The sequence below is a fragment of the Telopea speciosissima genome, chromosome 4, assembly GCF_018873765.1.
Source record: "Telopea speciosissima isolate NSW1024214 ecotype Mountain lineage chromosome 4, Tspe_v1, whole genome shotgun sequence".
NCBI lineage: Eukaryota > Viridiplantae > Streptophyta > Magnoliopsida > Proteales > Proteaceae > Telopea > Telopea speciosissima.
In genome coordinates, this window is record NC_057919.1 from 21,784,194 (window position 1) to 21,796,288 (window position 12,095).

The 12,095-nt window shown below is 38.8% G+C and overlaps 1 protein-coding gene across 1 annotated transcript in view; it reads right to left on the bottom strand.

Moving 5' to 3' along the window:
* The window catches only part of LOC122660038 (serine/threonine-protein kinase PEPKR2), a 20,755-nt gene continuing 8,660 nt past the window's right edge, over positions 1-12,095 (bottom strand). Inside the window, exons 2-8 of the mRNA XM_043855212.1 lie at positions 11,087-11,093; positions 9,564-9,568; positions 4,200-4,233; positions 3,909-4,005; positions 2,786-3,770; positions 809-1,105; positions 1-663 (exon numbers count right to left, since the gene is read on the bottom strand). Coding sequence (XP_043711147.1) covers positions 299-663; positions 809-1,105; positions 2,786-3,557 — 1,434 coding nt within the window. The 5' untranslated portion in view covers positions 3,558-3,770; positions 3,909-4,005; positions 4,200-4,233; positions 9,564-9,568; positions 11,087-11,093 and the 3' untranslated portion in view covers positions 1-298. The remainder of the gene's footprint in view (positions 664-808; positions 1,106-2,785; positions 3,771-3,908; positions 4,006-4,199; positions 4,234-9,563; positions 9,569-11,086; positions 11,094-12,095) is intronic.

The following is a 12,095-nucleotide window of genomic DNA, read 5'->3' on the forward strand; positions in this document are numbered from 1 at the left end:
TGGCAGGTGCACAAAACCAGAGGCTGCCTTTCTATTTACAAGTTCAATATTTACATCATCAGTTTGCTCAGCTCCTAATATTAGGCCGAAGCAATAAAAGGCGGGGGAAAATCAGACACAATTCATGCTTCTCATAGATTATTACTACCAAGCAAACAGACTACGTAAGAACTATTCACCCTCGATTCCAGTCAGAGTCAGATGATGATGAATTTATGGTGTAAGTGGCTGGATCAAGCTAGGTCATCTTCCAGTTCCCGTCAGAAATAGTAGTGGAGTTAGCTGTTATATAGCAGAATCAAAATGCTGTACACAGGTTGTTGGCCTTCATGTTAGAGGAACATTCTTGCTGAATCGGAAGGGCAGGGCCACATAATCTGCTTCGCTTTGGTTCAGATATCCTCACACGTGAAATTGCTGCCGCAAGTGCATCAATGAAACTGCAGTCATCCTGCTCTTCTGACTTCCGATCCATACCATCCAAGGATAAAACCAGACTTGAGTCAACATCGAAAGTGTCCCTGACAATCCTTAACCTCTCCGACTCATTTCTACGAACAACATTGAGTTGGAGAGACATAGCTCCTACATGATGTCTAACTTTTGACTTGATCGTTAGTGCCTTCAACGTACGGTCTGTGTGAAACAAAATCCATGGATGTCCTGAAACAACCACCACTTTGTGTTAAACACAATGAAGTAGAAAGAAATTTTACATCTGCCCTAAAAAGAAAATGAAAAAGATAGCAATAAGAATGCATGATGAAAGATAAAATAAAACTGAAAGGAAACATAACCCATTACTTACTTAGTACTTCATCCGCAGTTATCCTTGCGGATACATCCCTTGTCAGCATTCTTCCGATTAGATCCCTAGCAGGTTCAGATATTGCTTCCCATACCCCACCATGGAAGTCAAGTGTCACATTCTTGATTGCCTCGAAAATGGCTTCCTGAGAGTCTCCATGGAATGGGAGGGTGCTCACCAAGAGAGCATGTAGCAGAACACCAGCACCCCAGATATCCACTTTCTCTGAATAATCCCCCAGCAAAACTTCCGGGGCAACATAGGCTGGACTACCAGCTACACCAGACAATCTCTGACCTGTCGAAAACAAATTATTATGAACATAAGAATAAAATCGAATCCTACAAAGTTGACCTGGTTAAACATTTCATACAAATTTATGAAAGGAATCTTAAAAGCAAAAGATCAGAGAGAAAATAAAATTATGTGTCATGCAGATTATACAGTTCAATGTTAACCATACAAAAATCAGGTTTCCATCCAGCATTCTGCAAATAACCTCTCTTACCTCTACATTCTCATAAACTAAACAAAAAATCTAATATCCATTTCAGTAATTACCAAGAAGTTTGACAGTACATCTCGAATACATTCCCAAAACCATCAAAACACTCCGGAATGAAATGACTTTCTGCAAGTACTGTGGATTCAGTTCTGCTTTTCTGAGTGGATTCTCAACTTCAGCCACAGCAGGTGGGTCCCTGACCATTTTATCTCTTATACTTTCTATCTTAATCTCTTACCAAACTACAGGTCAGATTATCCATTCACTTTAAATAGTGACACCCTTGTTTTCCCATAAGTTTCGGGTTCCTTTCCTTTTTAATATCTCCATGCATATTGGTCTAAATAACTTCAAATTTCACATACTAATCTCTAAGGTTCTGATTCTGTTTCTTAAAGAATTATGGTCGACAAAACTGTTATAGTTATGTTACTTGCATTCCTAGTAGCAAGAGGACTTCACCTTAATTCTAGATTCTGTTATCAGAATTCCATCAAACCTTGAAGCTCTGTTCTGCAATTAGAATAGACTACTCTACTGGATTTATGAGCCAGTCTGAGTTTTCTGTCATGGGCTATAAACTTTCTCCCTCTGCTGTTCTAGTTTCTTCTGTTCTATGATCCTGTCTATACTGGTCTCTTGCTGGATTTTCTGGTTCGCAATTGGTTTACATTATGATCACACCACTATTTTGCATTGCGAATTGGCTACCACCATGTTTATGCCTTTGTACTGTGAAAACAACAGAATTCAAATGAAAGTCCATCTTTGAATGATGCAACCAAAAAACAACAATCCTGTACTATTTATAATAACAATTTCTAGTCTAAAACCAACACAGAACAGACCCTTCTGCAAAGAGATTTGTGTTAAAAGGATAAAAGAAGCACTAAGCTGAGATGTTTATCAAGTCAAAACTTATTAAATTCATCTCACTCAGTTAATATGTAAAGAAGAAACACAACTTAAATTTTTTTACTTTTTTGATAACCAGTGTACGATAAAAGAAGACATCATCCTCCACAATTGGGTGAACCACCTTCGTTATAGGAGGATAAAGCGACTCAGTTTCAGTATGTTCTAAGGAATTACTTGGGGCATCAAGTTACCAATCCCTCTATATCTTCTTTTGATTATGTTCAGGCTAGAACTTAGTTAGTATCCTGCACTAGTCCTACTACTTCACCTAAACCAAATAAGCCTGATCTGAATCATAGAATTAAATAATTTCTCCCCAAACAAGAAGACGTAGATGTATTGAAATTGAATTTACAATACCATTCTGCAAGCATCAACAAAAAACTAACCACACTGACCTATAGTACAAAAACACAACCACAAAAAGCATCATTGATTCTTATTTAAAAGACATCTACTTTGCAGAAGTAAAAAATTAAGCAAATAAGGAATAACAAGACAGCCACACTCATCATGCATTCCAGATATGATTACATAGTAATTAAGTATATTACCATTGCAAAACCTCATGGCTAACCCAAAGTCTGCAAGTTTCATCTTCCCTGCAGTCGTAAGCAGGATATTCTCAGGCTTGATGTCACGATGAACAACGCCCATTTCGTGACAATATTTGATGACTAAAATCAGTTCCTTGAGTATGTTAGCAGCATGGTGCTCTGAGTATCGACCCTCCCTAACCATTTGGTCTAGCAATCGTCCACCAGAGCACAATTCCATCACAAGATGGAAACAGTCAGAATCTTCATACACTGCCTTCAAGGCCACAACACCAGGATGACCAGAGAGGTGTTGCATGATCTCCACCTCCCGATGTACAGTCTCCTCCCCTTTAGGCAAAGTTTTGCAGGCGAATTCCGCTCCGCTTGCCTTACTCCGGCACAACCGAACAGACCCAAACTTACCTCGTCCAATTGCAGCACCTAAAATATACTCCTGCTCAATCTTCTTCTTCCTTCGTAACTTAGTAGCAGCATCAATGCAACCGATCTTCCTTTTGTGACCTCTTCCATGTGGATCTGAAGAAGAGCTACCGCAAGCAGGGGCAGTGACAATGCCAGTTAGTCTACTTTTACAAGAACCAACAGCTTCCGCGGCTACGTGTTCCTTGAACTTCTTCTTTCGCCGAGAGCAATCTTCCAGCGAAAAATGCGAGCCAATGATCGACAAAGAAGCCGGTGGTTTACGACTGAGTGGTAAGATTTCTGGTAGATCTGAGGATGCAAACTGCGTTTCACTTCCTTTCCTCTTTTTCCTTAACAACTCCATAGCACAATATCGCCAATACACGATGCAGATATTATCGAGTTGAAACAAAAATTATACCGGATTCCCCAAGAAACTGGCCGAATTAGCTTCTTATTGGGTCGAAAATAAACAAATCAATTAGCCTCTTCCCCTAATCTAGTTACTGCTCAGTACTACTACACTGAAACTAATGGAAACAATGGTCTCTCGAAACATTTGTTCCTCGAACAAATTCTGCAAGACAATCAATAAAAAAAATTTCAGTGAGAGATCTCCAAATGCACACTCATCTCCAGTCGCCAATCAAACCACCAACCCATAAAACATTAAAAAAAAGTGAATTAGTTAAAATAATTAGGGAATTTAAGAAACCTATAAGCAAGAGTCTCTTGTTCTTCTTCTTCCGACGCATCTGAAGCAACGATCCACTGTCTTCTAACATCAATCTACTATCACGCACCACAAAAGCCTAAACGGAAAATAACAGAATCCCAAATCGTCAGAGATCAATAGAACAAGAGACCAAGAAAAACCTAAACTCAAAGAAGAAACACAAACCCTAGAAATCTCTGAGAGGGAAAAAAAAAAGGAGATGGAAACACCAAATCCATAGACTGTAGACGGTAGACTGTAGAGAGCGAAATGGATTGGAAGTCTGCTTACCTTCATTTAAGGGGTTTCACTGTATCGTGAGATACTCGTGGCGGAGCGACGGTGTAGTTCTATTGGGAATCGAAAGTAAAAGAAAGAAAAGCAGCGGAGGCACCGTCGTGTAACGCATAAGAGAGTTGGAAAGTAGTATTGACAGGACGGAAGGGCGACCGACAGGACTAGTGCCTTTAGAAAGTAGAAACACCACACCACACCTTCTTGTACAAGAATTTTGTGATTCTAACAGGCTGTATTTGGCATTAGATGTAGCGATTTTGAACGTCTGATTGGAATTTGTATTAGGTAAGGATGTGTTCACCGTCTGATTGGATCTATGAAGTAACGTAACGTAAATTGATTCGGTGAGGGTGCGTGGTTACACCAATCTGACGGTTAAGGAATGATATTACGCGTGAATAGAACGCCATTGAATCGGGACCATTAAACATAATATCTTCTCTAGATGAATTAGAGTTTCAGTGAAGTTGGTAACGGTAGGTAATCTGAAGTTGGTTAATACTATTAAGGTGGTTTTTTTTTGTTTTTTTTTTTTAACAAACAAATTAATGGTTACCTGCTTTTATTATGGATAAGAGAGTTTGGCCCAATTCCGGTCCTTATTTATCTGAACATTTTGTTTCAGATTATATCAAAAAAAAAAAAAAGAAAAGACATAAGAAGGTAAATTAAAATTGAGTACCAATTATTACAAAACTATGTTTAGGGTACCTTATGTTTCCAATATATTCTACAAAAAAAAGTTATATTTACAATATTATACTCGGGCCTTCAAGGTTCTATATTAGTAGGTTTGTTTTAAAATTAATATATTTTCAATTTTGCCCTTCTTAAGCAATCAATTTGGGATACCTGCCCCCTTTCCTATTTAACCAACACATGGTAAGGGAACCACCATCTCTCCTCTCCTTGCAGGGATGAAGAAGCTTTAGATGTTTACCACGGAGGTTTTGAACTCGGTAATATCAATATCGTTTTTAGGTCATCAATAGAAGAATTTCCCCTTCTCGAATACAACATAAGTAACTCTGTTGTGCCCCGTATGTTCCTGCAGATGGGTTATTTTCACGGTATGAGCATGGGGAAGTGTCGGCAAGGGATTACCATCTTGTTAGTTTTTCTTGACAATACTCAAGATGTCACGTCCCCATTCCAGACAAGGAATATAATATAATACAAGGGGTGACTAGGATGACGCGTGTCATCCCATTAGGCTGTCAGAATCACTGACACAGTGTCTCAACGCACAGTCATAACTAATATTAAAACAATATAATATCAGAGTGCGGAAAGGGAATATTACCTTTCAAAGATCAGTAGTTTTGTGGAAGAGTATAAAATCAAATAGTTATAAGATGTTCAAAGGCTAGATGATAAATACTGTAATTAATATATTTTTCATGACCATCTAATAACTATCAACAAGGGTATAACAGTAAATATTTATACATGGGCCTAAGGCCTAAAATAAACAAAAGGGGAACAAGTCCCAAGTATTCTCACGGCCCGTAGACGCAATCGTCACAAGGACACCCGTCGTCATATTCCTCAAACACAGTTTTTGGCTCCTCCGTACCTGCACCATGATCTAAAGAATGTGTACACGAGGGGGTTAGCTCCACTGAGCCAGTGAGGGGATGGAGATGCACAAACACACAATTCACATAATCCAATGAAGCATGCACATGTTAATTCCATTTTTTCACCTATCACACAACTAAGTCAGAGGTATATGCTACTATGACAATTCGGGAAACACTGTAGGTCACTTCCATTCATCACCACAATGAATCCTCAATTGCCACCTGGGAGCCTACACCAGATAATGCCACCAAAACATCCCAGTGGCAAGCCCCAATATAACCATCACTACCATGACTAGCTCTCTCTCACACCACAGAATCCGGGCTCTGGTTATCCAACACCTAAACCCCTGTTTGCAAGGGTCATAGCATAAAGGTACAAAAGTCCTAGCCGCAAGTATACTACATGTAAATCCTATCGTCCAGAGAGGTAATCCGGGCGCATCAACTTTTCATCTGGTTTAATGCCCGATTACCAGCATGGCACGGCGCATACAGTTCAATATGACAATCAATAATGGTATTTCATAATTATAAATACTCGGGTTTTCGGCACCGGCACCGTAACCCATCAAAATAAAACATCTATCATCAATATCATAACAAACATAAATAAAAATATGCAATATGCACAAGCATGCTTAATAAATTATACTGATGACATAATATACAATGCAATAATAATATCAAGGCCAAACAACCAAACCCACTCACCCTATGTGTTATATCCCCGAGTAATGAGATGTCGTTGCGATTAAGTAGCATGTTGCAAAAAGGGAGATTAAACCTAGTGAAAGAGTGAGAATAGGGTTAATTATGTCAAAAGGAAGGGTTCCCAAAAGGTCCTCCCACAAATTATCTAAGTTGTAGATTTTAAAGGTAGGGTAGTTTTATTGGTGGATTCATGCCCAAACCTAAAATCACATGTAAAACCAACCTTAACAAGGGCTTAGGAAGGGTTCTGTTAGGTGCGATTTTACGTGTGATTTTACCTCAGATATGAAACCGCAGGTAAAATCGATTTTAATAGAGAGCTTCGTAAGATAATGGTCTCAGGGTGGTTGCAGGGTCGATTTCTCGTAGGTCTTGAAACCGCAAGTCTCCAAATTTCAAAATTAAAGAGTTATTCACTAAGGCTTCCATTCCCAAGTGGAATGAAGGAAAGGGAACACCAAGGGGCTTCCTCCTTGGTCCATTAAGATCCTAAGACCTCATTAGGTCTATGTATTCCAAGGATTCAAGAGGGAGAAAGCAAGAAAACTTCATTAAGAGCATAATAGGATAGAAACCCTAGGTCTTTCCATTGGGATGGGATTGGGAGCTTTGAGGTTAGCCAAAGGAGTAAGATAGCACTACCATGATTATGACCATGAGTTCACATCGATCCTTAGGTCTCAAAATAAGCCCTAGACCGATTCTCTTCCATCTCCCAACCCTAAAATAAAAAATAAGGAAGGAAGAATGCCTTAAAGGCTTACCTTCCTCAAGAAAGTGATACCCACGTTGAGGCTCCAAGAAGCAAGATCCTCAAACCCCCTATCAACCTCCTCCACACCTCTTCTCCCTTCTCTTCTTCCTCCACGTTTTAGGCTTGGTGAGAATAATAAAGAGAAGTATATGCTCTTAGTTCTATTTAAGGCAAGTGATACTTTAAGGTCCATTTGGTTAGGTACTAATAAAATAAAAATCCATTTTTAAGTTCAACTAGTCGAATGGGTCAAGTAGGTTAAATGGGTCGGTCCAAGTTAAATTGGTCATTAAACGATATAGGTACTTTAAGTTAAATGAGTCATCCAAGTTAAATGGGTACTTTAAGTTAAATGGGTCATCCAAGTTAAATGGATACTTTAAGTTAAATGGGTCACCCATTAGTTCTAAATAGGAAAGAAGTCTATCAAAGGGTCTATTAAAGGGTGGGATCCACGTAATAATGGAACACAAGTCCTTCACACGTTTCTCGAGGTAAGTGGGACCCATAAATAAAATATTTTCAACTCAACTAAAATAGCCCCGGCGGTCCAAATCTCGACCCGCACTTCGAGGGCTCCAAAGAAAAAGATAAATAAATAAGTCAAGGGCTAGAACTTACTTCTCCATTGCCATGGTGTGTCAATGGCAAGCCCATATCATGGTCAATAATTTTGTAGTCGGGTTCGACCATCATCAAGAACAGGTCACCAGCATATATGACAGCGGTATCTACACGTCATGAGGGAGGAATAATAATTAATTATGATCCGGGGTGCGGGTATAACACAAGATCATGGTTTGGGGTGTGCCTTAACCGAGGAGGATTTACAGTTCCTATCTGTTGGAATTTTTTCAAATAATAGATGTGGGATTTAGTCCCACATCGGTTACGAAGAAGTGTTTCCTTTGATTTATAAATGATTGTGTGCTATTATCACATGTTATGTTTGGAAAGGGTTATACGGTGCACTTGTTAGCGAGGACGGTGACCGTCCGAACGAGTACGCATGCGTCTACGTGAGGCGCAATGTGACGCTTTGATGGCCTATAAATGGGTCATAAATTCTCTCAGAGATAACAAAAACTTCTCTGATAGCTTCAAGAGGTTACTGATTTTGCAACCAGTAATCTGTTTTAGCCTGATTTATCTTGAGAGGCAGGTTTGCTGCAACCCTTTGCAGGAATAGAAGGGTGCAAATACTGTCTTAAGGACAAAACGACCTCGTTCGACTCAGGCCATCTTTTTGTCCTCTTCCTTTTGATTCCAGTTTTTCTAACACTATCCAAGAAGGAGAAAAGTAAACTTGAGAAGAATGAGTCTAAGAACAATTGTAAGAGGTTGATGCCAAGCCCTAGAACATATCAATTAGGAGCAAAAAGGCAAGGAAGGGTACGTCAACTCAGAGTTATCAAACTGATGAAGGAAGGAATCTTGAGGCTTTCTATATGGTCCTTACTTTTGTACAGTGAATGGTTACTTCTTCAGGGAAAAACGAAAATTTCTCGTACTGTGGTACCCTTGGGCTTTGGTGACGAGGCCTCCAAAAGAAGAATGTCAGGTTTCAAGATATTTTTCGATAGCAAGGTTGATTGGCTTGAGTTAAAGTGTAGTATTCACAAGCAAATTAGCCATGCCCGTCGAGGGAATGGGGAGATTCTAGACGCTGGCAATTTATTTGACACAAAAGAAATTTGTAATCGCTGAGGAAAACAACATTCCGGCTCCATAGCTAAATTACACACTTGAAGGGTTGGCTGTGGCTGGGCCTCAGTCCTTTAGAGTTTTTGCTATCTTATTGGATCTTCTTCCTTTTCTTCTTATCTTCTTGTTGAGATGTTATTTTCACTTAAGCCAAACCATTCTCCATCACCGGATCTTCCCCTTCATCCATTCTATCCTTTGATGATGAATCCTATGACGATCTATCACCTGGATTTTTTAAATCAATAAAATCCTTAAAGGAGAAGAAACGTCAACCTATCCCCGAGGATTTCAAGTTAGTTAATCTGGGGTCAGAAGAAGAATCCCAGGAGGTTAAGCTCAACATATCCCTCAATGAGTAACAGACTGCCAACCTATTGAACTTTTGAGATTCTTTAAATCTAGATCAATGACAATTTTCAAGCAAAGTGAATAAATATAATAGAGAATACCAAAATGAGAAAAATACCTTAGGTATCATTGGTATATACTTACTTAACATATACATATGCAACATTAAAACTTTATCAAACAAGCGTTATATGGAAATTCTGATGAATAATGCATGTTGAATGGACATAGATCGGTAGAGCTGTGTTTGACTTTGACTCTGAAATTTGATAGTGGCATGTTTAGAACATTTTTTCCACATTCAAGGTCAAACTAACCAAATCATCATTTCTAATTGTACAATAAGTATTCCACAAAAAAGAAAATTGTACAAGAAGGATGCAGACCCAAGCTTTTGTCTTAATTTTTCCCCTTCTTCCCAAATTCAGTCAAAAACTGCCCCAAACCCATTTTTTGGTTTGGTGTTCGTTTCAGTTTGAAAACATGGGTAAAATGAGCGTTTGTCTTAATTTTTCCCCTTCTTCCCAAATTCAGTCAAAAACTGCCCCAAACCCATTTTTTGGTCTGGTGTTCGTTTCAGTTTGAAAATATGGGTAAAATGAACATAAACTCACCGCCTTCAAATAACAGCCGTAGATCTTGTTATATCGAGTCTCAATTGTCCGTTCATTTTATTGTTAATTGTTAACTGGCTGTATCCATGTGTACTCTGTTGCGTAGCGTTTCTCGTGGCAGTGACTGCTGTGACTTACAGTCATGGTTTGAGGAATCGGTATCATTAGATCAGCTCGATTGGTCAATTTGTATCGGTATTGGTGGAGATCAATGCAAATTCTTGGTCGATCCCATATTAGTAGTTTGGTACGAACAGTGGTGAAAATGTAAAATAATTTCAAAATTTAAAAAATAACAGAGATCAATCTGCCTCATCAAGACCAATACAGCTTGATCTAGATTGATATCGGCCAAGACCGATACCGATATTACTAAAGCCATGCTTACAGTAATTCATTCATGTTGATGGTATGATCTCTCTTTATTAAAGAAAGAATAAAGCAAGCACACACCACCGACCGTTCCATTTTCTTCGTAAAATTGTTCAAAACAAACAGTGAAAAATATAATTTTATGGTGAAAATGGGATCGGGCTCCGAACAAACAGCGGAGCTCAAAATAAACAGTGGAAAATATAATTTTACATTGAAAATGGGACCGGGCTCAAAACAAACAATGGAAAATATACGATAAAATAGCTGAATCAGCAGTTGGAGTTTGTACATAGGCCTATAATAGGAGCAGTCATATTTTTAAAAATTGTACTTCATATTTTCTCTCTAAAAACAAACATTGGAAAATGTTCCATCATGTAAAATTTTTACATGTAAAGATGAGCGTGCGGAGATGAGGATGTTGAGAAGAATGTGTGTTAAGACCAGAAGAGATAGAATAAGTAATGATTATATTAGAATCGAATTGGGAATTGCACCAATCTAGGAGATGCTTTGTGAGAATCGTTTGAGGTAGTATGATCATGTACAACGACCTATGATGCACCGGTAAGGATGAGTGACTAGATTCAATTTGACTGAGTTAAAAGAGGTAAGGGTATGCCTAAATTAACTATTGAAGAAGTGATAAGAAAGGATATGCGTGTGGTAGGGCTTGATCCTAGTAATACCGCAGATAGAATTGTTTGAAAGACAAAGACCAGTGAGACAGACCTTTTGTAGGGGATTGTTCCTGAGACGATGTTTTGACTCAACTTCTTATTTTACTTATTATCTTTTTCACTTCTTTTTTACTCTTCTTATTTCTCTTATTCCTCTTACTTCTCTTACACTCATAGCTTCTATCGAATGAATGTAGTTGACTCCATTTAGGGATAAGGTTATGATTGTTGTTATTGTAAAATTTTCTCCATAAATTTTTAAAAATTTAAACCGAAACAAACGGAGCCCTGACAAAAAATAAAACAGCACTAACCGTTCCCATTTTCATTCATTATCTCTAGTGCTTACTACGAAACATTTCCGGTTCTTGCTCTGATATGTGTGGTTTTGCTTACCTGTGGGTGTGTCTAGAGTTGTTGTTTTGTTTTGTTCTGTTTTCGAATTGCAGGGGAGGACAAAGTATACAAAGCCAATATAATACCTCTCCATCAGCCATCATATGGATTAAAACAGGAAAAAAAAAAAAAAAAAAACTCAAATTTGTAGTGTCGGAGTCATTGCAACTTCGAGCTTCATTATCGAAATCGGCTGAGCAATCAACGCAGAAGTTAACTGCTTCGCCATTCCACCTTCAAGCAAAGGGCGACTTACCCATCTCCATTTCTTTTGCTTCTGAATCACTGAAGGAAGGTCACCACCGCAGTCACCGTAGTGTGGGAGAAACGCCAATTTGTAATACCACTTAGAGGATTAAATCCCTACGCCGGCGCCGGTGAGAAATCCATTCGCCTGGTTCTCTGCACCTTTTATTAGGTTTTCCCTCCCAAATTTTGGTAGACAATAGTAGACTTAAGCATAGTAAGTAGCAACCGAATCGGTAATAAACGGTTAGGATTGAACTTAAAAAATTTCAACGGTCTAGATTGGGGAAGTGGGTTTAAAGTTCGCAGAGCTAGGCGCTGCGACCAGTCAGACAGTCACCCAATGGAACGAACGAAACTTTTTTTTCTGGTATAACTTTTGGAATTTTTGGTATTTTAATGCAGGGTAGTGCATCTAACGCAACTGGGAGTAGCGTCGGAGACCCGAACACCGCAAAGCTTGCAGTGACGGG